The sequence below is a fragment of the Callorhinchus milii genome, unplaced genomic scaffold, assembly GCF_018977255.1.
Source record: "Callorhinchus milii isolate IMCB2004 unplaced genomic scaffold, IMCB_Cmil_1.0 Scaffold25, whole genome shotgun sequence".
Classification (NCBI taxonomy): domain Eukaryota; kingdom Metazoa; phylum Chordata; class Chondrichthyes; order Chimaeriformes; family Callorhinchidae; genus Callorhinchus; species Callorhinchus milii.
In genome coordinates, this window is record NW_024704766.1 from 2,393,947 (window position 1) to 2,417,898 (window position 23,952).

The window sequence follows — 23,952 nt, forward strand, 5'->3', positions numbered from 1 at the left end:
GCAGTGAGGGAAGGGGGGAGAGGGAGGGGAGACCGCAGATGTAATAAAATGATACAAAAATTCCCTTGCTCGGAAAACGAGGAACTACATACAACTGAACCAACAATGAAACAAAAGCTTTGAGGTTTAGGTGGAAAAACTACCTAAATTCCCCGCAATGATGACAGCCACCTTCTGAATACTCGAATTGTAATCAGTATAAACAACTTCATTACACAGTCTACGGTTAAAAGTCGATTTAAACACAATAAGAGAGCTTCCCTCTTGCTGCTGGTATGCTTAATAGTGTATTTTATAACGGGTCGGCATAATTGACCCAAAGCATTTTACTGTCATGTGCATTTGACCGTATATTTTGTGGGCGAAACGTGGCGGCCAATTGCGCACAGCAGCGTCCCACACAAGGGACTTCCAACTCTGCTCATATTCCCTTTGCTCGATATCTGCCAGGCTCAGTTGGTAGCATTCTCGCCCGAGTCAGAAGGTTGTTGTTTCGCAGACATATTTTGGGACTCTGAGGCCTATCACTGCAATGCAGTCCTGAGGAAACCAGTACTGTTGAAGGTGCCTTGGCACTATCCAAAAAGCTTTCTCCTCTTGTCCTGGCCAATAATACCCCCCAAAAAATATTGAAGCACAATACGATGAAGTGATGTGTGTTAAATAATCTTAAATGTATTTAAAGTTCACTTTTAAACACTGTTTCCATACCTGTTCTCAGTTTTTTAAAATCAGCTGTAGTTAGTCCCACTGAAATGAATGGAGACAGGAAAATCTCATGAAAAGATTTGATATAGCGCCTTATCACGTCTTCGAGACGTCTCAAAGCGCTTCACAGAATATACCGTAAAGTGAATTGACTGTATATTTTGTGGGCGAAACACAGCAGCCGATTGCGCACAGCAGCGTCCCCCACAAACAGCCGTGGATTGAGCGACCACTTTTTTTTTGTTGAAGGGATTATTATAACGGAATGATAAAGATTGCTAATCTGGTTTTACTGCCCCCTCCCCCACCCTCACCCCTAACCCGCTCTTTCTGATACAGATTGCCTACCTTTGAAGCGAGTGTGACAGCAGAGGTGCCAGGTCAATGACATACCTTCATCATGGGTTTCGGAGGAGTCACTCAGCTCCGTTGGAATGTCCTCGTTATCGTTGAAGTCCAGTGAGGGCGAGCTCGCTGGTAAGGCGTTTTCATTCTTGTCAATGACCTCAAGTGCAGCAATTTCACCTTCTATGTGGAATTCGGTCTCCTCCTCAGTTGGAATACCATCAAACTGCCACGTCAGAAATAAAAACTGTCATATCGGGCAGTTAAACAAACATTTATTTACAAAGGACGCCAAAAATGCAAGAGGTCAGATAACAATCTTTCACTAAAAAGTCTACTTTGCACTAAAGCCAAAGCTGGGTGGGGGGGGGACAAACAAAGCAATTATCAAGGTCTGTCTAACTAACTAGGGAAGAACTAGGAATGGGTTACTAGGGGAAGATGAAGTGTTTTGAAGCGAAAGATAGATCGATTCTATCGCTAGGTGCAGTAGAAGGAGGCAAATTATTAACTAAAGTAAAGCCACAGATTTGTTTTAAAAACAGATGCACAGTCCCCTTCAAAGGAGTCAGGCACAGCAGCTGATGAAATCAGGACCAAATGGTATCTTAAGAGGTCACGGTAATATTTGGGGGAGAAGTTTGTCACGTAGTCTCGAACTCTGGAAAAGCCTGCACTAAAATGCCAATAAGGATGATTGCTCCGAACACTTTAATCTGCTTGAAATTGAGGTTTGTTTTTCTCCCCCATTAGAGTATTTTAGGACCCACTGTGGTTATTGTTGAATCACTGTATATCCCTCAAAGCTGTAAGTTTATCAGGAGCTCGGATTTCAAATCTTTGATTTGACTTTCAATCATAATTAAGTTGGGGGGTGGGGGAGGGGGTGGGGGGCAAGAGAATAAGTCCAATCAAGTTGTAAAGAAATTGTGCCGGCAGAGAAGAGAACTGGAGTTTTCTTTCCCAACCAACGTTAATTATCGCTCGTGCTGAATTTCAGGATCCTCGTGTAATTGTACTCATCTCCTCGGCTTTGCTAAACCGTCAGAAACGACTGCGAGTGTGTCTGACACCGGGATGATTGATGGTCAGGGACAGAGTTTTTAAACGCTCCAATCTTATCAGTGTGTTGGCTTTGCCGTGCGGTAAATTGAAAATGTCCAAGTTATTCACATACTGAGGCAGGAACCTCACTGTTCCCTGTGGAGGCTACAGTGCTGTTTATGACTGACTTCTTGTGCATCTGTGGACTGGCATCAGTCTTTGCTTCCATGCTGCTTTTAGATGAGTTATCATTCACCTCTACCTCTTCCACTGGGATCTCTTCACAGAACCTGTCAGGAGCAGAATGTACACTATTCAACAACAACAACAACAAAATGACATTTTATACAGCGCCTTTGGTTTGGATTTACTTGCTAATTTGCCCCAAGGTATTTCTTTTTTTAAACCTTTATGACATGATTGTGAGGCAGTAAATTTTTCTGTAATTCAATCTGCAAATTCATGACAATTATACCTTTCCCACCACTAACACCAGCAACAACTTGTATTTATGAAGCGCCTTTCGTGTTGGGTAGTGTCATCACATGCAAGAGCTCTTCTTACTACAACAATTTGTACTTAACCTCAGTAAAGGAAGGTATCTCACCCCATTGTGTTGAAATCGTCATCTGGAGGAACGTAGTCTTCATCATCGCTGGTCAGACCAAGTTCATTTCCATAACACTGGTGAACAAAGTGCCACAGCTCTTTGGGACAAAGAGGCTGTAAAACAATGGGTGACATCCACACAGATGCATTACATTTCATTTATATACACAAATACACATTTTTATACAAACTTCTGAAACAAGGACAACACTCCGCCCCATTAATCTGAGATTACATTACAAATAAAATGCCGGCTGGAGTCACGTTGGGGTGGAGGGCAAGGCGGGAATGGGTAATCACTGGTCTGGAACTAACATTCCCGTCAATGCTCCTATTCTCTCTGAGGGTGCGTGCCTAAAAGCTGCACAGACTGAGAATTTAGGAAGGTCACGGGAATCGATCTGTAACCTCACGACTCCAAAATGGCTCTTAATGCCTTAGGTGCCGTGTTACTTCATCAGCTACAGACACACTGTTATACATACACCTTCAGTCTCCGTGCTTTTGAAAATTACCTTTTCAAGGAGTGCGTTCTGCCAGAGTCTGAACATCATCATGAAGGTTCTGTCCCGAGCTCCAAATGAAGTAAAAAAGTGCTACAAAAATTATAAAAGGTAAAAATCACTCGCTGCAATACAACGCAAAATTACACGTGTATAGCGCCTTTCACGTTTTCGGGAGGAGGTCCAACTGCACACAGTACGAAGGAGCTTTCGGGTATATGGAAGGGTCAGAGAAGAGAACACACTATCTACACTTGGACTACCTACGTTGCAGATTTGCAACAGGAATAAGAGATAACGAACTGCGGATGATTTAATAAGAGGAGAGAGATAGCACAGAAAATCGCTGCAGACCCACAGTGGCACAGACAATCCCGTTGCTGATTAAAATTTGGAACGATTTCAAAGCAAGTGAGAAGTATAACGCGACAGAATCCTACTGCTGGGTCGACTTATCACTGTCTTCGGAGCCCTGTGTCGAGACGTCAACTCACACAGTCCAAGCTGACACTTACACCCAGATCCCGTTTGCCTGTTCAGGTGGATGTTAAAGATCCCATGGCACGATTCAAAAAGAGAAGGGAGTTTCTCCCCAAATAAAATGTCTTCCCTTCATGCTGGGTTTGTGGGACATTGCTGTGCGCAAATGGGCTAACAAACAGGTAAAACTCGTGTGGAAATCCCGTGAAGCACTTTGCGACTTCATCTCTCTCTCTTTTCTGGAGATTCAAAGGGGATCTTACCTTTTCAGTGTCAGTGCAAATTTGTATGGCATTTGGAATGAGACGTGCTGTCTTCTCCTTTGTCATTGAAGAAACATCCTTTAGACGTACTGTGAGCTGCACAACCACAAGAAAAAGGTCAAAGATTCAGTTAGTTTGTTGGAACAGTCCCACCCGGTTAAGAAGGTCCAGTTTGCTGAAACCAGCTGAGGATTTGGTTTGATTGATTGAATGCAGATTTGAAAGGAGTGTTGCCACGAAACACCGACGTCCTGTTGAGGATTGAGATCGGATTGCACAGAATGTTGTCATTCCCCATAGAATTTTGTAACATTTGCCAATCAAGTCTTCCAAAATTACACGCCATAAATAAATAATATATCTGAAAATAAAACCAGCCTTTATGAGGAACAAATAGATAAACCTGTGTGGAATTCTACGGACCCACAGTCTATTCCTGCCTGAAATTGTTACGTAATGTAGATATCTGCAACCAAAAAAAAAAAACGTTTTCACTTATAAGAACATAAGAATTTGCTGGCGAAAGAAGACCAAGGTCCTTCTTCCACCATCCTGGCAGTCGCTTGACATTTCTTGTTCCAAACTCTACACTGTCTCCCGAGATATTATTTTCTTATATAGTGGCTTTCACGTAGGATGAATGTCACAAACACCGACCAGACATGAGAGGGAGCAGGGAGCTACGGGACAATTAAGGGTGTTGACAACATGCGCGGTCAAAGAGTTGTGATTTTCAGACAATTTAGAGGGCAACAACAACAACAACAACAACAAGATTCCATTTATAGAGCGCCTTTCACGTCAGGAGGACGTCCCAAGGCGCTGCACAGTTGGGTCATGACCCGAGCAGGGGGGAAATGGTCAGGGTGTGGGGATGGAAGGGAGGGAGAGAGGAGGGAGGAAATGGTCAGGGTGAGGGGAGTGAAGGGAGGGAGCGAGGAGGAGGAAGAGAGTCGAGAGGGGAGCTGAAGGCACGGTCAAAGAGAAAGGTCTTGAGACCGGCCTTGAAGGAGGAAAGGGAGGAAGCAAGGCGAAGGCACTGGGGGATGGAGTTCCAGAGCCTGGGGCTGAGAGGCTGAAGGCCCGACCACCGATGGTAGGGCGGTTGGGGCGGGGGACGTGGAGCAGACCGGAGCCAGAGGAACGGAGGGTACGGGCAGGTAGGTAGGGGGATAGTAGGTTGGAGAGGTAGGAGGAAGCAAGGCCGTGAATGGCCTTGTAGGTGAGGATGAGGATCTTGAAATCAATCCTCTGGGGGATGGGGAGCCAGTGGAGGCGAGCGAGGGTGGGAGTGATGTGATCGCGAAGCCTGGTGCGGGACAGTACACGAGCTGCAGAGTTCTGAATGACCTGCAGCTTGTGGAGGGAGGTGGCGGGAAGGCCGGCGAGGAGAGAGTTCCCATAGTCCAGCCTTGAGGTGACAAAGGCGTGAACCAGGGTTTCAGCGGCGTGAGGGGTGAGGTAGTGCCGTAGTCTGGCGATATTCCGGAGGTGATGGAAGGCGGTGCCAGTTGTGGTGCGGATGTGAGGGAGAAAGGACAGGGGAGAGGGGAGGGGAGGTAAAGCAAGGAGGTTTAGGAAGAGCGCTCCAGAGGTAGAGAGAGTACAGTGGCAGCTGAATGCTTGGTTGGATAGAGGGAGTGAGAAACAAGCAACCAGACCAGAACGAGGAGGCAAAGAGCACCTGGGATGGAAGAAATGCCAAAGTTAGTGACTTCAACCAGGGCAAATCTCGGTGCTGTGGACTAGATTGAAGGGAGGGAGTGTTGGGGAAGGAAAGAGCGAAGCCGGGAGGCAGTGACTTGTTCCAGCACTTTGGAGAGGAAAGTCAGAGAATGCGTCACTCGCCCTGAGAGCGTAGAAGGGTTGAGGGAGCTACTACTTGAAATGATTAGTAACAGTTCCAGAATGCTTACCAGTGTTTCCCATCTGAAGATGTTGCTATAGAAACAAATCCAGTTTTCCGAGAGGTAGAGTCGGCCTTGAAGAAGGATGTCCCTTTGCAGGGCACAGGAGTAATCTGGTTAAGGTCAAGTGACAACAGAGAACAACGGTTGAAGGACATTGCCACACACAATGTGTACACCAGTATCACAGTCCTGCCCAGCATGTTGTCATTATTATATCTCCGAACACACATGAACTATGAGCCTTTCCCTAAAACACTTGAGGGCGATGGCTCAAAGCCGTGACAGGGTTTACTGTACACTGCAGTGACTGTTTATTTTGTAATCGAAACGCAAGCGCTGTTGCAATTGCTCGTGTTTAGTCATAGAATGAACAATGTAGAATAAGTTCATGTTTTTTTTTAAAAGCTTTAGTTAACGGGTGGAAACAGATCACAACAGAAGTGCCAACTGAGCTCTTATCAAGTGCCGCATGTACCTAGTTTTAATAACTTATTAAGTATCTTGTTTTGATCTAAAACCTTTCTTTTCCCCCTCTCACATCGATCCGCAAGAGAGCACATGCTTCGAAAGGCAAGCCGAACGTGCTTCCTTACCAACAATGAGCCTCTCAGTGTCTGGCAACTGCTTAAACAGCTTTCTGAAGTCTTCGTTCCGCTGTTTGTAGGTTGGACTCAAAACCTGAATTAAAAAAAATAAGAAGAATATCGAACACAATTTTTTTCCCAAAACGGACAGGGATTATTTCAGCATTCAAAAATAATAAGTGACTCACTTGTAAAGCACATAGTTTAGCACAAGTCCCTGTACTATGGACTAAAAGCATAATATATTGATCTTCAATGCTGACGAGCCAGCTTCCTGAGCTAAAAACGTCAGCCTTCTCTGTTGTCAGGTCACCGATGGCATCATGTCCTGTGTATTCATTATACACATTGATGATCTAATTTCTGCCTGAGCTGAGCGCACAGACCACCGCTAATGGCACTTTGTAAACAGAGCGACCTTAGAGGCTTCACAGGGTGACAACAGCAGCGACCTGATAACTCAGAAGGTCCCGAAAACAATATACGAGACAAAACTTATTCAACCTGTTGGTTTGAGTATATGAACTCAAACCACTATATAATCTCGGAGTTGCCCGGCAATAAGCTTTGGGGGCAACATAAGTGAGGAGCAAATGTTTGTGGTTTCTTAATGAATATATTATTCATCACAAAGGACCGTATGGAAGTCACAATCACACAGTAGAGTAAAGCAAGAAAACAAAAAAGTCCCGTTAGGTACAGCACACTCAGAAAACTTCTGCTCTGAAATATTGTTTGTCCTGTTAGCCTTAGACAATTAAATTCCGATTAAAAACAATGTACGGGCCAAAACTCGACTTACGTAAATAGAATTACTAAACATCTAAGATGACAGTGGAGGCAGCCCTGACGATTTGAAAGTTAGTCATTGTTTTGCGCAAAACGTTAGCCAGTGTTTTGAAGTCAGCTGCCTGCGCCCGCTCTGGATTTGATCCTTTGCAAAGCAAATATGGTGGTCGATGCCGCAACGAAATAGAAGGTAAGCTAATTTGTGTTAGAATGAAGCAAGTTATAACAGGGTTCTGCTGTGCTATCGAGGGGGTAGCTTCTGGTCGAGAGATGCCTTCTTGCTAAGGCTAATGCTCCCCGAGAGGTGTTACGTGTAGAAATTGACATTTGCTGCGGAAACAAATAATAATAATAATATAATAATGATGATAAGATACTGTTTGGAAGACGTCCCTTTTCTAAAATAATAGCTCGACCACAAACTGCACGTTGGATTTTGCGAAGCAACAAACTAATTCGCAGATTCATAATGTCGCCATTTGAAATTCATAAATAAGTGATGGAGTCTCTGATTGGAGCACGTCTTAATTCAGCCTCCATAGACTACTGCAGTTCTACCACATCAACACAATAATACGTTTGTACCTTAAGGCCTTAATATCCTTTCAACATAATGAAACAGCAAAAACAACTGAGCTACAGCAAGGATCGAAAACGCAGTAGCTCTGACACCTGACCAATCATTGCACGATTATGATCGAAGAGTTTTTATTGTTTAAAGTGGGAAACATCAAGATGCTGTTGTTAGTCAGCATCCACGGTTCATTGAGCTGCTTCTGTTATAAGTTAAACACTCAACTTATTTTGACCAAATAGTCTTTTTTTGGTGCGAAAAATATAAAATTGTGGTGTGCCAATAATTTGCAGCGTGTTTTTGACATATTTGGATGGTATGCAACACTGTACGTCTAATATACAGCCACCCACCCCACCGTTAGATGAGACAACCGCAACTTACCCAATATATTTCATGAGTTTGCTTGAATTCTTAAAATCATTTAGAAAGATGGTTGGAGATATTGCAATACAGTGCCCTCAAGAGATACTGTGTAGGTTTGAATGCTGTACGTCGCCAGAACATAGCCTTGTATTCATCACTTGAAAACTGGTGAATATGTTCAACCCGTGAACAAACTCCAACCATCTTTTCCAATCAAAAGTTATCATTTTTCTTAATTTGTGAGCCTCCGTTCTGAAAGTTATTGTGATCTTTGAATTATCCTTTACTGCCGCAAACCAGGAACATTTTACTCCTAGCTTTTATTGTCCAGCTTCACGTCTATCTGATGGGGACGAGGGATTTTGATTTGACCAAATATTGTGCTCAACAAGATGAGAGACATTGACACCGGAAAACTGAGCAACTTCTCATGTCAAGTACACTAAGATCAAGCTTTTTCTGGTCAACTGGGTGTCTAACACGTGTGGAAAACTATCACCGTACTTAAGGCATCCAAAGCAGTCAGAGTTCCACCTATATATGCCATTTACACTTTTCCCTGGAATGGATTTCGTTTCGTTTTTTTGGTCAGCCAGGTGTCTTGACACGTGCGGAAACCCATCACCGTTGCTTAAGAGTCTCCAAACCAAACTGAGAATTCCATGCATCCTATCTACACATGAAAATCCAGAGATAGATTGCTGGAATGTAAAGTGCAATGGAGTGATGTATTAGACGCAAGAGCCAAGGCTTGGGGGGACCCCGGAGTGTGCATTGGGGTAACTGCAGGAGTCTAACCAGCTAAAACCACAGAGCTTGCCAATGTCTGGCCAAGGTTGACCAACCTTATCGGATTCTTTGAAGATACAAACGATAAAGTAGATGAGGGAAATGCAGCGCATCCGAAATATTAAAGGCCTTCTAGAAAAAGTGCCCACAGCGAGGCTCATAAAATAGGGGCATGTGGAACTGTGGGAGAGGTAGCAGAAAGAATGATTAGCAAACCAAAAGCAAATGACACGAGGTAAGGGTATCTTTCAGGCTGGCGAGAGGTACCAAGTGGTGTTCCACAGGGATACGACAGCTACTCACCAAAAATATAAATGACTTGGATTCGGGTATAGGAGGAATGGCGTCAACATTTGCAATGACAGTGAAAGGGACTGAAGAGAACAACATAAGACGACAAGCAGGCTGGCAGAATGGGCAGGCAAATGGGAAAAGAATAATGCACATCTCAAAACATAGCTATTTGACCACGCGTTCCGCCATCTTTGCCCTTTGGCTCCAAACCCCAGGATCGTCAAGGAATAGAGAATAATAATAATCCTTGTATTTGATATAGCACCTTATCGCGTCTTCAAAACATCTCAAAGCGCTTCTCAGAATACCCTGTAAAGTGCCGTGACTGTATATTTTGTGGGCGAAAGCAAAATTTTCCCAAGACTATTGGTATCATTGAAACCAAGATGGTCAGAAGAGTCTTGTGTGCAATAGCAGAGTTGACTACAACTAAGATTTAAGTATGAGTGGCCCAGAAGAGAGGTTTTGCTTTGGCACTTGTGGATTAAGAGTCCCAGCATCTGCTGCCACTGCAATATGTCAGCAACATATGTGACAGTTTTAGTCAAGTTCTCAACTTGGCCGTTAAGTGGGACGGTGAAAAGACTGACATCGTCCAACTCACCCCACAGCAAGCGCATGTCCTATCAACTGAACATGAGGCACCATCAGCGATAGTCGTCATAGAGAAGTCTGCAGCCCCGACCGGCCTGCCCTCCCGGCTGAAGGAGGATGCATTGGGGTGAGTGGACTTGGGAGGGTGAAGGGGAGGGAAAGGGTAGGAAAGGAAAGGAAGAAAATAGAGGGCAAAAAGATACATTTCAATTGAATTATTACGACTGATCCATATATAAAAAAAGTGCAGAAGTTAAGAGAGTTGAACAATTTCAAGAGTGAGATTTACCATTAATTAAGTTTTTTTTTTAAAAAATCTAACTTTTTTTAATATTGTGTTTCTTTCAGTCTGATTCTTTCATTGTATCTGAATTTTTTTTCGTTCAGACTGTAAATACTGGCAACAACATTGTGGGGACTGAATTTAATAGTGAGAGAAAGTGGAGTTTCTATCAATTCAGTCATTAAACAGGGATGAGTTGCCAATCTTCCGATTTCAAGTGTCTATTTTCTCAGAGCGATGATCAGGTGAATATCTGTTCCGCTCCAATGTTTGAAAACTTATAGTTCACTGATAGTTCCCACATGTGGACATGGAAAACAAATGCCTCCAAGTGACTGAAGAATACATTCAATGCTAATAATCCACCTCTACCTATGTTTATGATGGGGAGATGATACTTAATATATCAGAATTTACTTTTATGTAGAAATAAACCAACCCAACTGAAAAATGCCAGTAAATGCCGGGACCGGCCTTGTAATGCTTTGAATCCCGCGAGCAGAAGTTAGTGAATAAGCTGAAGTCGCTGGGAACGCTCAGCAGGTCAGGCAGCAACGATGGAGAGCGGAAAGTGAGTTAACGAAAGGTCATCGACCTGAAACGTTAACTAACTGACCTCTCTCCATAGATGCTGCCTGCCCTGCCGAGTGTTCCCAGCGACTTCCGATTTTATTCATCATAAATAATAATAAGTTTTTTTTTAATTGTTTTGGTTTGGGGCCTGACCCAGCAAGGTCCGAATACCAGATACCCAGAGCCTTGCAAAACGGGGGGTTATTACTTCAATAATCTTCAATGTCCCGGAAGTCAATAATCTTCGAATCAACAGAATGTCAGTATCAAGCCAACCCTCTGCGGCAGTTTCTGACAAGCAGCAGAAAAGCTCGCCCGGCAGTGCTCTCAATGGGGTTGTTTCTTAGCTGGTTAGACGCCAGCAGTACCCCAACACACACTCTCGGGGTCCCCAAGCCTCGGTTCTTGCCAACCTGCGCCTCACCTTTCCTTGAATTAGGTCGGCGGGACATGGTCCCTCTCGAGACAGTGCGGGCATTCCATTCCGACAAACATCTCTGGGATTTCCATGTGTGGGTGAGATGCACGGCACTCGGTCCGGTTTGGATATTCTTGAGCACGGTGATGGGTTTCCGTGTGCATCAGGCACCCGGCTGCCACCACCCAGAAAAGATAGTAGTGCAGGTGGTGAGCTGCACTGTTGGCCCTGTCTGCCTGTTCAAGTGGATGTTAAAGATCCCACGGCACTATCCCCCCAAAATAGGCGGCTTCTCCTGTTGTCCTGGACAATAATCTCTCAAATAGAAATTGGTCATTCACTTCACGGCTGTTTGTCGTCCATTGCTGTGTGCAAATTGGCTGCCGTATTCACCTACAAGATGTGCAGTCACATTACTTTACAGTACATCTTTTGAAAGGCTTTGAGACATCCTCCCCACTTTGAAAGGCACTGAATCAACTTAGAAGTATTTTATTTGCTGTTTAACCCAAATTAAAAGGTGCCCCCATTCCACACAGCACTGGAATGATTGGCAAATAAATTAAATCTACTGCCCTTTACGTCCCTTTGACAACTGAACTAAGATCAAATGCAAGCACTCACAGACGCCTCTTGTGTTAACATCACCTCCCACTCTCTTCGCTCAGCGAAATGGGCTTCAGGTTCCCCCTCACTCTTCACCCCACGATCGGCAAGCAGGCATTCAGCCAATCTGCCCTCGCTCTCTGGGACTCCACCACTGGAGCCCCTCCAACTTGCTGTCTCCCTCACTTTGTTTAAGGTGTGTTTCAAGGCCATATCCACCTACAAAATTCACCTCTTTAATTGCACTGTTAGTGATCCTTCTCCTACCCAATTCCTTTGGCTTCCCCTCCAGCTTGGCTGCCAAGCCAGCAGTGATAAGCACTTTGAGACGCCTTTCTTGTGAAAAGTCCTATATAAATGCAAGTTAGATTTCATCTCCATATTTGTTTTTAATCAGGCAATATTAACGGCGATTTTGTTTCCTGGAATAAATTAACGGATTCAACTTCTATAAATTAATACATTTCTAAACAGAATTCAATTAATGCCCACAATCTTGTTTCGTATAACATGACGTATTAGAAAAGCTGAAGTCGGACACTTGTCCCAATTACAAATCTATTAAATATAAGACAGCATTTAACTCACTGCTGGGATTTCTTCTGTATCCACATTCAGGTCAATCCAGGTCTCAACATCTTGCAGATACTGCATGTTCAGCAAATATCCAGCCTCAGACACCTGATCAGAATGATACTCAATCTCTCGTTCAGAATACAACTTACTCCTTTTCCAACACTGGGCTAATGACTCTCGTAAATCTGGTCTAAAACTTGCACCGGGTGGTTAACACTGACTGCTCTCCTCACTTTTAGACGAGTTGCTTACTATTCTCCAGTTTGAAAAGCTATAAAATTTGATTAGCTCGACACCCACGTGAAACAAATTAAGCATCCAACTGTCTCGATTCTGTGGGTCCCCCACAATCTGACAGTAACCTCAACTCTCTTAAATACAGATGTTGCCTCAAAGCAGAAGGAGAAACACATGTGTTCCAAGAAGCTAAACCACCAAGCTCAAGGAACGAAAATTCACAGCAGCTGACAAGCGGCTCCCTCCGCAAACATTTGACCACCCTCGGTCTTTAGCAATATTAAAATTGGCTTGGATTCTCTCACAATTAAACATTGCGCAAACAGTAAACCCTGGGACGTATCGGTACGTAAACAGAACCTCCCTTTGTTCACAAAGAGCTGGCTGGACAGACAGTATCTCAGATAAACTCAACCAACCCCTTGTGGAAAAACAGTAGATGTAAAGCTTTTCCCCCACAGAAAACTTTTCTTGGAGGAGGACACAAGGCACCACAAAACAGTCAATGGGAGGTTGGACTCTCAGATGAAATGAGAAACAAATGTGATATTTATTGCCGGGAAGAAGATGCACTAATTTCATCTGGTGAATGAACTCTAGGTTTCACTGTGCTGTAATCCTGATAAAATGCAGAGCACACCACACTGACAGATGGGAAATCTGTGCGAAACTTTACCAGCAATATAGATAGAGGGCTTTTATCTTCCCTTGGAGCACTTTAACACCAACCATCATCCACCCATCCTCATCCATCATCCACCAGTCAACAATAATTGGGACACTATATCGGTAGAAGAGGACTTTTTGGGAGGGACGGTTTGTACTATTTAAAGAGAATAGAGTTTACTCTAGTTTCCAGCCAACAATCCCCCAAATAAAATTTGTGGCTCATTCCATTGATGCGGGCCAACTGGCTGTGCATTCACCCACAAAATACACAGTGACACCACTTTACAGTATATTCTGTGAAGCTCTTCGAGACACCTCGACATGTGATCAGGTGCTAAATCAAATGTAAGGATTATTACTAATTTAAGATACTTAAATTAATCATCATTACTTAAGCCATCGTGTCAATAATTCAGCTCACCAGAAATAATAATAATAATAATAAGTCTGACGAAAGGTCATCGACCTTAAATGTTAACTCTCTCCATAGACGCTGCCTTTCCTGACACCATTGTTCCCAGTGACTTGTTTTTATTTATTTATCATAATAATAATGATGTACAACATTTCTGTACAACATCTCTGGTGTTTGGAGCTCAGACCAAGTTCACCAATGGCCGTTAACCAAGAGATCGGAACAGTTGGGGGGGGGGGGGGGAAAAATATATTTTCTCTGGCACGTACAAATTAATAAATGATTGCAATTCAACTGGTTGCCTGGGGAGCCCGGATTCCTGGTAGAGCCTCAGTTTCAAAGAATGTACTCTAGCGGCTGCATCTGGTACCATTTAGTAACCTATTGAAACTACCGATGTACACAGCAGGCATTCCAATACAAACATCCTGGAACGTTACAGGGTTGAATATGCAGCTCCGTTCCCTGAATGATTCCAAAAAAAAAGATTTCTCTAAATATTAATCGCTTTATTTCTATCATTTCATTGCATCACGATCAACTCAATTGAGGCATTAAAGAACCTCTAGGTTCCAATGTTCAGCCTGGTCTTTCCAAAGTACTTTTCGGTCAATCGGGCCATTGGCACGAGCAGAGAGAGAGAGAAAAAGAAAATCGTCGTGCAAACACTGAGGGAGTTCCATGTACAAGTTTCCTTTGGCTGGTATGGAGTGTGCAATCTCTGCTTTCCTAATCTCGGAGAGTTAGCAGAAGGTTGGCAAATGTGAAGGGGTAGTGTGGTCTGTAGCAAGTGTAACTGGAGTGTGTGGAGGGGGTGGGGGTAGAACTCAGAAGGAGAAATAAAAGGAAATCTGATTGCAGAGGCTTGGATTCACTGTATTAGATTCTCTGTCAATGTACAAGTAACTCGGGTGGATAGCCAGAGGCGCCTGCAGCAATGTCTAGGGTTTTGTTCAGCTGTTCAGAATTTAGAACTGAAATCACTGTGCAGTCATTGCCATGGAAACTCATCACCACAGAGCACAAAACACCATTGCTTGGTGGGTGAAGTCTAGAGATTTAACCCAGTTGTCCTATAATCTAGCAAGACCACATAAACCGAATAGTGTATGCACTGTATAATATTTCAAAAAGCTGACTTTCTACGTAAGAAATGTTTGGTGAACGCAGTTGTTTGGCAAGTACACGAGGAGTACCAACAAATGTTTACAAACCACTGGCGTTAAAATCCCTTTCTTCCAAGCGATCTGGATTGCTAATGGCTGTGCAGGACATTGCGCGAGGCAAGTCGGCAGAGATGGAACAGGCAGGGGTGAGGTGGGAAAGGGAGGTGAATGCTGAAAAGATTGGGGAAGGGAAAAAGAAAGGTTTTGAGCCAGGGCAGAAAACATGGTATGGGTATGCGCTGCTCAAGAGTGGACCTTGAAGATATTGATTGGGAATATACAAGGGGGACCCTCATCTCAACTGCCATTGTTGAAGCGCGATGAGAATGACCGGAGTTCCCTTGGTCCCTGTTTACCATGGTCCTGAAGGACAGTGCTCAAGGAAATCTTGTCCACGACAACCTCCAGATACCAATATGAAACACCTGGGACAGACGTCTTTGCACCTTCCAGGTAATGCCTTCTTGAGCTGCATCTTACCAATGCGTGGAAGCCCAGCATCAAGGGCCACTCAGTAACCAGGTATTCGAGATGGCGAGTGCAGTGCCCAAGTTCCCTAGGTCAGTCTGCCAACAATATTATCTGCCAATAGCAGAGCTGCAACTCTGTCAGACACGGACACACCAAATCCATCCCTCTCGGTGTAAACTAATCAGTTATTGAATATGTTGGACCTCGAACATTCCACATAAATATTACAAAGCCATAACCTGTCCCCCCACGCTCATGATAATGGAATTCAGCCTGTTCCTTCCTCGTGAAACAGTGGACTTCCAATGCATCCAATATACACGTGCCTTAATTATCTGAAATACCAACTTAAGAGCTCCTGAAATCAGTCAGATTCCTCCATAATTCTCAGTCTCACATTGGTACCCTTCTTCTGTATCAATATTACAATTGCGTTTTTGGACGCTGATGGTGTGTGTCTGGATAAAGTACTCCTGACATGTTAACTCTACCTGAATGACGCCGTATAAATCTAAGTTGTTCTTCAACTGGGAAAGAACAAGTGAGATTGATGGAAAGTGTTGCAGAGAGAAAGAAAAAAAAAACCGACAAACACAAGAGGGAGACAGAGTGACACAAAAAATTAAGTAACACTCACAGAAAACAAATCCGCAGGGACAGTCGATAGAGGGACAGGGACAGGAAGTGTGGGACAGGAATCACAGACACAAACAGACTCATTCACAAATTATACTTACACTAGCTACCAAAGACTCGCTCCTACAGACCTGCGTTCCCGGGAAAGCCTTCTCTCTATTGTCTGTACTGAGCTGAGCCACTTGACTAGTATTAGTGTACATTTTTTAAAAAAAAAATTGCTAGACATTGAGAACGGAGAAGAATAACTCCCAACGGTCTTGAGCAAGGTTTCAATTTTACTGAGGTAACAACATGCATTGCAAAAACATAACATGTGGCAGAAAGTGACTGATGGCTGGGTGCGAGAGAAGACAAAGCTAGAGCATTAAAACAAATTATAAACCATCGGAGCTTTACTCTTGTGGTTCATGTGATCTGAACCCTATAATTAAACTAGGTCTTAATTCGATACCGAACATGTAGAATGCCATAAGTTGAAATACTTCCAAAACATGCAGCATTTAATGTTTAAGGGGATCACAAACGACTTGAAACCCACTATTCTAGGTTTACGGTAACATTCTGGCTTTCAATACTACTACTCAGAAGCACATAATCTTAACATAATGTGATTATAAAAGAGGTGATGCTTACTCTCATGATGTGCTGCCTTTCGTGCTAATGGAAGGAGAGTTAGGGGAGAAAAGAGAAAGGAGACATAAGATAGATACGATTCAACAACACGGCTGAACTTTTTTTTTCCAAAAATGAAGAAAGATAAAATGAAAAGCAAACACAACCACATGAAGTTGATCGGACACACATTCTTGCCAGTGCAGACCCCTTGCTGGGTGAGAGAGAGAGACCACCTCACTTGCTGGCGGGTGGAGAAAACAACACGGAAATCAGAATTTGTGATCGTTTAATGTCAGTATTGTAAAATATAGTCGCTTAATCTAAAGTGAACTCTTTTGCAGTGAAGCAGAGGTTGGAAACCTAGACTCTTTTAAAGGGGCCGAGAGTGTGGTCAAAGAGGTCTTGGGCGCCTTGAAGGGGTGAGTTGGGAGTGAAATTCCGGCTGCTAGTAGTGGGGAGGGCAGAAAACAGCCTGTTGCCTGCTGAGCAGAGGGAGAGAACGGGTTTGAAAGGTTTGAGGAGATCTCAGAGGTAAGGGGAGGGTAGGGCAAGTCTGCAAAGGGGTTTAAAGGTTAGGACGAGGAACTTGAACTCCAATCTGATGGGGGAACGGGAAGCCAGGTGAGGATGAGGGTGATAGGTTTGCTGAGTCCAGTGCGGGAAAGGACACGACCTGCGAGTTCTGGATCTTGTGACGGGAAGAGGCTGGTAATCTGGCAAGCAGAGAGTCCGTGGAGTAATCTAGGCTGAAGGTAATGAATGCACGGATGAGGGTCACTGTGGCCCGAGAGGAGAAGCAGTGGCACAGGCGGGCAATGTTATAGAGGTGGAGGAAAGCGGAGCCAGTCAAGACAGTTGAGAATGAAACAGGATTCAGGTTCTGCACAGGTGGAGTGTGCATCCAAGTAGTTTGAGGTTCTCACCACAGGCGCTGACAGCAACAACCACCACCACCAACAAATTGCATTTACATAGACCTTCCAAGTTCCAAGGCATTGGACAGTTGAGAGTTTTGATTCAGCAGAGGAGGGTGCCAAGGCGTGTGGGGGGGGGAGATGGAGAAAAGACGGCCAAAGGAACAGTCAAAGAGGAAGGTCTTGAGATAGATTTTGAAGGAAGCCAAGGGAAAAGGCCCTGACGGGAGCCAAGCAGGACAGCCTCTATCTTGTCGGTGTTCAGTTGAAGAAAGTTAAGAGTTATCCAGGACTTGATGTCCAACAACAACAACAACAACAACAAAACTACATTTGTATAGCGCCTTTCTCGTCGGGAGGACGTCCCAAGGCGCTGGACAATCAGTGTTTCGGACCCTAGGTCATTGGTCAGAATTGCAGGGGTGGGGAATCTGATATACGAGTTGAATGTCAACCACAAGTTAGCCACATGCCTGCAGATGACTTCACCTCGCAGGAGCATGTAGGAGAGGCAGTGGAGAAGGATAGCGTGATTGACAGTGAGATGAAGAAGAAGAAGAAGAATGAGGAGGTAGTGAACGCCATGGCCACAGATAGAGAATATTGTTGGTAACTTCCACGAGGGCAGTCATGGTACTGTGGGTAAGGAAGAAATCAGATTGGAAGTGTTCATGCAGGGAAAGGAGAGAGCAAAACTGGAAAGCTACCACTCGTTCTAAGACCTTGGACAGAAAAGGCAGGTTCGAGATGGGATGATAGTTAGGAGAATAAGGATGGGTCAACACAAGGTTTTTTAGGAATGGGGTAATGACTCTCGAGAGTTAGGTAAGAATGAAGCACCTGTGCATGTGGACAAAGAAAGGTTGAGGATGTCCCTGAACAGGGGGAGTTCGGAGGTCAGGAAAGGGCTGGGATGGCGAAATGAAGAGTTTTCAAAATTCATGCTGAAATACTGTATCTAGAGTTCTCATCACAAGAATCCATCCCAGTCCTAGTTATCTGCAGTTTGCATCAAACAAACTGATTTGCATCGCGTCAGCATAATAAGCCATTAATCCTGGCCCAATAAACAACATTTATCAGCCATTTCACCTTTCACATACTTCAATGCTAACGCTGTTTAACCTTTTTTCATTTTCCCTTTTCCCAATCTTTGTCAAGTGTTTTAACCTCGAGTTCTTTGGTTAACATTTCCATCATATAATATTTTCTTTGGACACAGAGTTAGAGTACTGTGTTTTTACCCCCAACACCTGGGTTTCAACAAAGTTCAGACTGACTCTCTCTCTCACGCGCGCTCTCTCCTGTCTTGCTAACAGAGCAGAGATCCACTTGAAATAAAGCTTTGCCGAGACGCAGTCATGTGTGACCAATACAGGTGCATACACTGTCAGCATAATGTCAGCTATCATTGCTCTCACTCCATTTCTCCTTCCTTTCTCCCTCCTGCAAGACACGACCCTCCTCTTCGACCGCATCTTTGGGCACCTTCCCCTTCCCCACCCAGATGGGGTCCAAATTTTCATCAAAATAAAGGTTCTAACAGCCAGGAAACATACATAAAACAAACTATAGTAAAACTCGATCTTTATAGTAATAATAATAAAAATCCTTGCAGTTGATATAGCGCCTAATCACGTTGAGACGTCTCCAAAAAGCGCTTCACACAATGTATTGTAAATTGACAATATTTTGTGAATGAAACGCGGCAGCCAATTGCACACAGCAGTGTCCCACAAACAGTTGTGCATTGAGTGACCAAAGTATTAGTATTATTTTTTTTAAAAATTTGGAGGGATTATGACCCCCAGTAAAAGCGATCCCCCAATCGACTAAAAACCGGGTTCCTATTTACTGCCCAGTAAACAGAGGCGCGTGGAGTAAGGAAACTTGCCCAATGTTTCGCCCTGCCGGGAATCAAACCCAGGTCCTCTCGCTTGCGAGGCGAGTTTAACCAAAGCGCTACAGGACTGCATGTATAAATCGTATAATCACCTAAATCGGATATTCAACTGAGTTCCATTCACTTTCCTCTCAAATCAACTTAGATTTTTCAGCTCCTAACCCCTAACTCTGCTCCCCTACCCTCCATTACTCCCGCACTTACCGGCTGCATTGAATCGCGGGAAACGTTGTCTTAATCCGTCGACCCATGAGCAGAAGGACTTCATTTCCCGCAACTCAATGCGATTCCAACGCTTGCCAGTAAGTGGGCACACGAATTGCATGCAGCGATGGGTCAAGACGCAATGAATCGCAGGAGATGTAGTCTTGACCAGTTCCCACACTCACACTTACCAAGGACAGTCAACTTGAATATGCAAAGACAGATTGTGTTTGACCAATTATACAGTCTTTGAGCTAAGATAGAATAATGATAATCCTTACAATGTGATACAGCATCTTTCCCTTCACCAGGGCGTACACTCGGACGAATTCAATTACAAGCCAAGTTGGAATTCAAAAAATATTGGTTCGGTCACAATTATAATTAATAATAGTCCTTGCATTTGATATAGCGTCTCATCACATAGTCTCATCCCTCCGCTCACGGGCTCCAGCCTGCTTCATGTCTCCCGCCACACCCGCCCCACAATTGGCGGGGGGGGGACCTTCAACCACTCTGCTCCCAACCTCTGGAACTCCATCCCGCAGACCCTCCGCCTCGCCCCCTCCCTTGCCTCCGTAAAGACCCGTCTCAAGACCCTCCTCTACGATCGTGCCTTCGGTCAACCTCCTTTCCCCCCGCCTCCCCACCCTCCCCGATCCTCAGCTCAGGTCCAAAACAAGGATTGTCCAGCGCCTCAGGACGTCCTCCTGACGTGAAAGGCGCTGTGCAAACATAATTTTGCTGCTGTTGTAGTCGAAACCACTCAAAAGGTGCTTCACAAGATTTACTGCACAAGACAGATCGACTTGATTCAATGCCTCATCTGAACCCTGACACCTCAACACAACGCAGCACATCCCTCGGACCTCAATTGAGTATCCGCCTAGATGGCGGGTTCTGCACTGCCTCAAGAGCTCAGGTGTTTCCATTATGTCAGGCTGACCAGAGCTGTCTGCAGCGCTCTTGGAGCTGTCTGACCGCAGCAGTATTGTAGCTCGAGTCTGACTTCTGAGGATCTGAACTCAACTATTCTGACCTGGTACGTTGGGGTGAAATTAATTGAAAGAGTGCGTGAACTTTTACAGGACTAAGACAGAGCAACGCAAAAGCAGATTGCTGGAATGCTCTCCCTACAGCCTCGAGCAAACCAAAGCCTAACGTGATGATTTCAGGCCGCAAATGACAAACGTAGCATTCAGAGTGAGACTGAGCGATTTATAGCAACAAACACCAATACCACTAATGCCACCGACAACTTGGATTATATAGCGCCCTTCACGTGGGTAGTCTCTCGGAGTGCTTAGCACTGGCAGAGCTCGCCACCCAAGCCTGGGAGAGAGGGGGAGGTGACTGGAGGCAATGTCGATGAGGAAGGTATTCAGGTGATCTGAAGATGGACAAGGTGGAGGGATTGAAGCAGAGAGTTCCAGAGTTCGGGTTGTCGTGGCTGAAACGGCTGCCGATGACGTAGCGGAGGGGGATGAAGGACATGTAGAGGGCTGGAGCCAGCTGAGGGAAGTGGGCTGGAGGTGGAGCAGGGTGTAAGCAGGTCATGCAGGCAAAGATGTAAGGAGGTGCTCAAGTGGGATTTGAAGGTAAGTGTGAGGATCTTGAAATTGATCTGTTAGGGAGCCAGCGGAGTCTGCAAGGACTGGGGTGATGGGAGTGCGGAGTTTGGTATGGGTGAGAATATGAATGGCGGAGTTTTTAATCAGTTGCATTTTATGGGTGGTGGAGCTGGGAAGACATTGGAAAATATCGAGGCAGGTGGTAAGAAATGTGTGAATAAGGGTTTCAGCAGTGTTGGATTGGAAGAGTAAGGTCTGGATCGAACCCCACACCTAGATTGGGCGCAGGTTGAGTGAGTCTCAGGGATAGGCTGGAGAGATTAAGAAAGTTGGAGCCACATTGATGGGAGGGACCCGAGGAAGATGGCTTCCATCTTGTCAACATTCAGCTGCAGAAAGTTGTGATGGTGGTGGATCAAAAACATTGTAATCGCTACGCTTTTTCCTGTCGTGATATAACCACATCAAGATCAGTCATGTTTACTACAAGAACAACAGCAAGCAGCGACTACCATCACCACCGAGCATTTATACAGCACCCTTCATGTAGGATAATATCTCGGAGCACTTGATAAAGTTTGGGATGGTGTGGGAAGGGAGATGGTCAAGGAGGAAAGAGCGAAGGGGCAAAAGAGAGACAGACCATAGGCGCTATCGATGAGGTAGATTTTAAGGCGGATTTTAAACGAAGATGGCAGAAGAGATGAGACGGAAGGATAGAGGAAGTAAGTTCGGAAATTAGTGGCAAACTATCTCAAGGCTTGGCCATTGATAACAATGTGGATTGGGTGAGTGGTAAGCCCATGTTATCTGAGCAGAGATGGCAAACAGAGGAGTGGGGAACGAGGAGATCAGAAAGATAGGCAGGTGCTGGGTGTGAAGGGATTTATAGACGAAGGCAAGCACCTTGAAATTGCTGGGAAATAAAGGAAATTAACTTGGCCTTAGGTGATGAGGGTATGGAGTTTGGTGTGGGTATGTGCAGTTACTGCTCTAATTAGTACTCAAACTATACAACAAGCTCTCATTTCCCAGCAAGACTTCCTGTAAGGAGATAAAGTTTTCATCAGAATTAATTCGGAAGGTGCATGCCTCGATATAATGGGAAAAATTTCTGTACAAAGAAATCTCGTGTCCGAGATTGGTCTTCAGTTGATCCCAGGAAACAAATTCCAGGATTTCAATGCATTTGATGCAAATTATCCACTCATTATAAACACAGTCAATTAGACCCAAACACATGAGATAATTATGAGAAAATGTGACCAAAATAATTGCCAATTGAATCACGTTTGTTCTGATGGATGAGTAACACAAAGAGAGTAAGTAGAGATGTTAAACAGGACACTTACGTTGTACCAGCTCTGGCTTTTCTGTAAAACAACAAAATGGAAAAATAATGTAAGTATTAAGAATCACAAGCAAGGTACCGAAGGAGACACAGTAATCAACAGAGCAATTCACATACATATCTGTTTGGCAGAAACTCAAGTGTCACAAACAAGATTTAAGTTCGGTCTATTGACCTTAGTAACATGCTGGTGCACAAATCATATGTATCCAGGGTGCAAGGTGGGTTTTATTTACTAAATCGAATACCAATCTACTGTATAATGTCCAACATGGTACAAACTAACATGATTTGCACGCTAAGATGTGTATAAAATGGGACTCAGTAGATGTGTCATTTTCAATATCATCCAAGCTTATGACAATTGACGATTGCCAATGATTATTCCCCCCTCAACCCAAGTCGCTTTTTCCCCCCGCATTATCTTAACATGGTTACCTAGCATGATGTTGCACGGAAACAGGCCAACTCCCTTGTGCTGGTGTTGCACAAGTTCCCACTCCTTCTGTTCACCTCTATTTCCTTTACCCTCAGGTATGGAGTAAATTCTCCTGAGAATAAATTGATGTTTCCAGCAGTGACTTCCACATTCAACACCACCCTCCCCATAAAGAAGTTTCTCCTATTAGAGACAATGGCAGTAAACTTATAATGATGCCCTTTAGCTGTGAGTAAGTGGAAACATCCCATTTACATCCACTCTATCAAATCCTTTCACAATCTTAGAAAAACTTCTTTCAGGTCCACCCTCAATCATCTCGACTCTAAGAGAGAAAAAGCTGCAACTTGTCCAAACTTTCTTGAAAGCTGTATCCACTCAACCTTGGTAACATCCTTGTAATTCTACACTGTTCTCCCTCTAAAACTGTAAGTTTCTTGTAACGTGACAACCAGAACTGTACACAGTACTCGAAATGTCGTTCTGACCCAAAACATTGATCCACTTTCCTTTCTCCACAGACGCTGCCTGACCTGCTGAGTGCTCCCAGCGACTTCTGTTTCTGGTTCAGAATTCCAGCATCTGCAGTATTTGGGGTTTTATGAAGGGATTTTATTGGGTTAGCCAGTATGGGTATCCTTGATGCTGGCACAAGAGAAGTGTAATCAGAGTGGAAGCTGGTTAAGTCGGACACGGCTGCTTTGTCCGGCTTAAGCGGCGTCCGAGGATAACAGAAGTTTCATTACCTCTTCCCGCCCAGCCAAGGACGTACAGAGGTGCTGGGGCACAAAGGATATGCAAGGATGCCGATCTGAGATTTTTAATAACAGAAGATTCTGTAATATTTGCTGTCGTCCAGTTATACAAAATGTGAGGACAGTAGAATCCCTCGAGGGAATTAACAACCCCATTGGTTACAGTAAGGCAGGAGAACGATGCTTTGACTATACTTTTCTGAGTATGTCTACTTAATTTGCAAAGACAAAAAGTTAGGTGGAGTCTGTCTGTCTGGAGGTAATCTAAGATCCCTATTCTCTACCAGGCATTAGT

At 44.3% G+C, this 23,952-nt stretch overlaps 1 protein-coding gene across 4 annotated transcripts in view; it reads right to left on the minus strand.

Annotated features, from left to right (window-relative positions):
- gramd1ba (GRAM domain containing 1Ba) overlaps positions 1-23,952 on the minus strand; it is an 81,803-nt gene that overhangs the window by 6,847 nt on the left and 51,004 nt on the right. For 3 of the 4 annotated variants that reach the window (XM_007896060.2, XM_007896069.2, XM_007896067.2), the window contains 10 exons: positions 22,465-22,485; positions 16,539-16,562; positions 6,456-6,540; positions 5,869-5,972; positions 3,953-4,048; positions 3,222-3,302; positions 2,705-2,820; positions 2,231-2,387; positions 1,102-1,279; positions 712-750 (listed from right to left, as the gene is read on the minus strand). In XM_007896060.2, coding sequence (XP_007894251.2) covers positions 712-750; positions 1,102-1,279; positions 2,231-2,387; positions 2,705-2,820; positions 3,222-3,302; positions 3,953-4,048; positions 5,869-5,972; positions 6,456-6,540; positions 16,539-16,562; positions 22,465-22,485 — 901 coding nt within the window. The remainder of the gene's footprint in view (positions 1-711; positions 751-1,101; positions 1,280-2,230; positions 2,388-2,704; positions 2,821-3,221; positions 3,303-3,952; positions 4,049-5,868; positions 5,973-6,455; positions 6,541-16,538; positions 16,563-22,464; positions 22,486-23,952) is intronic. The other variant, XM_007896061.2, reaches the window with a different exon arrangement.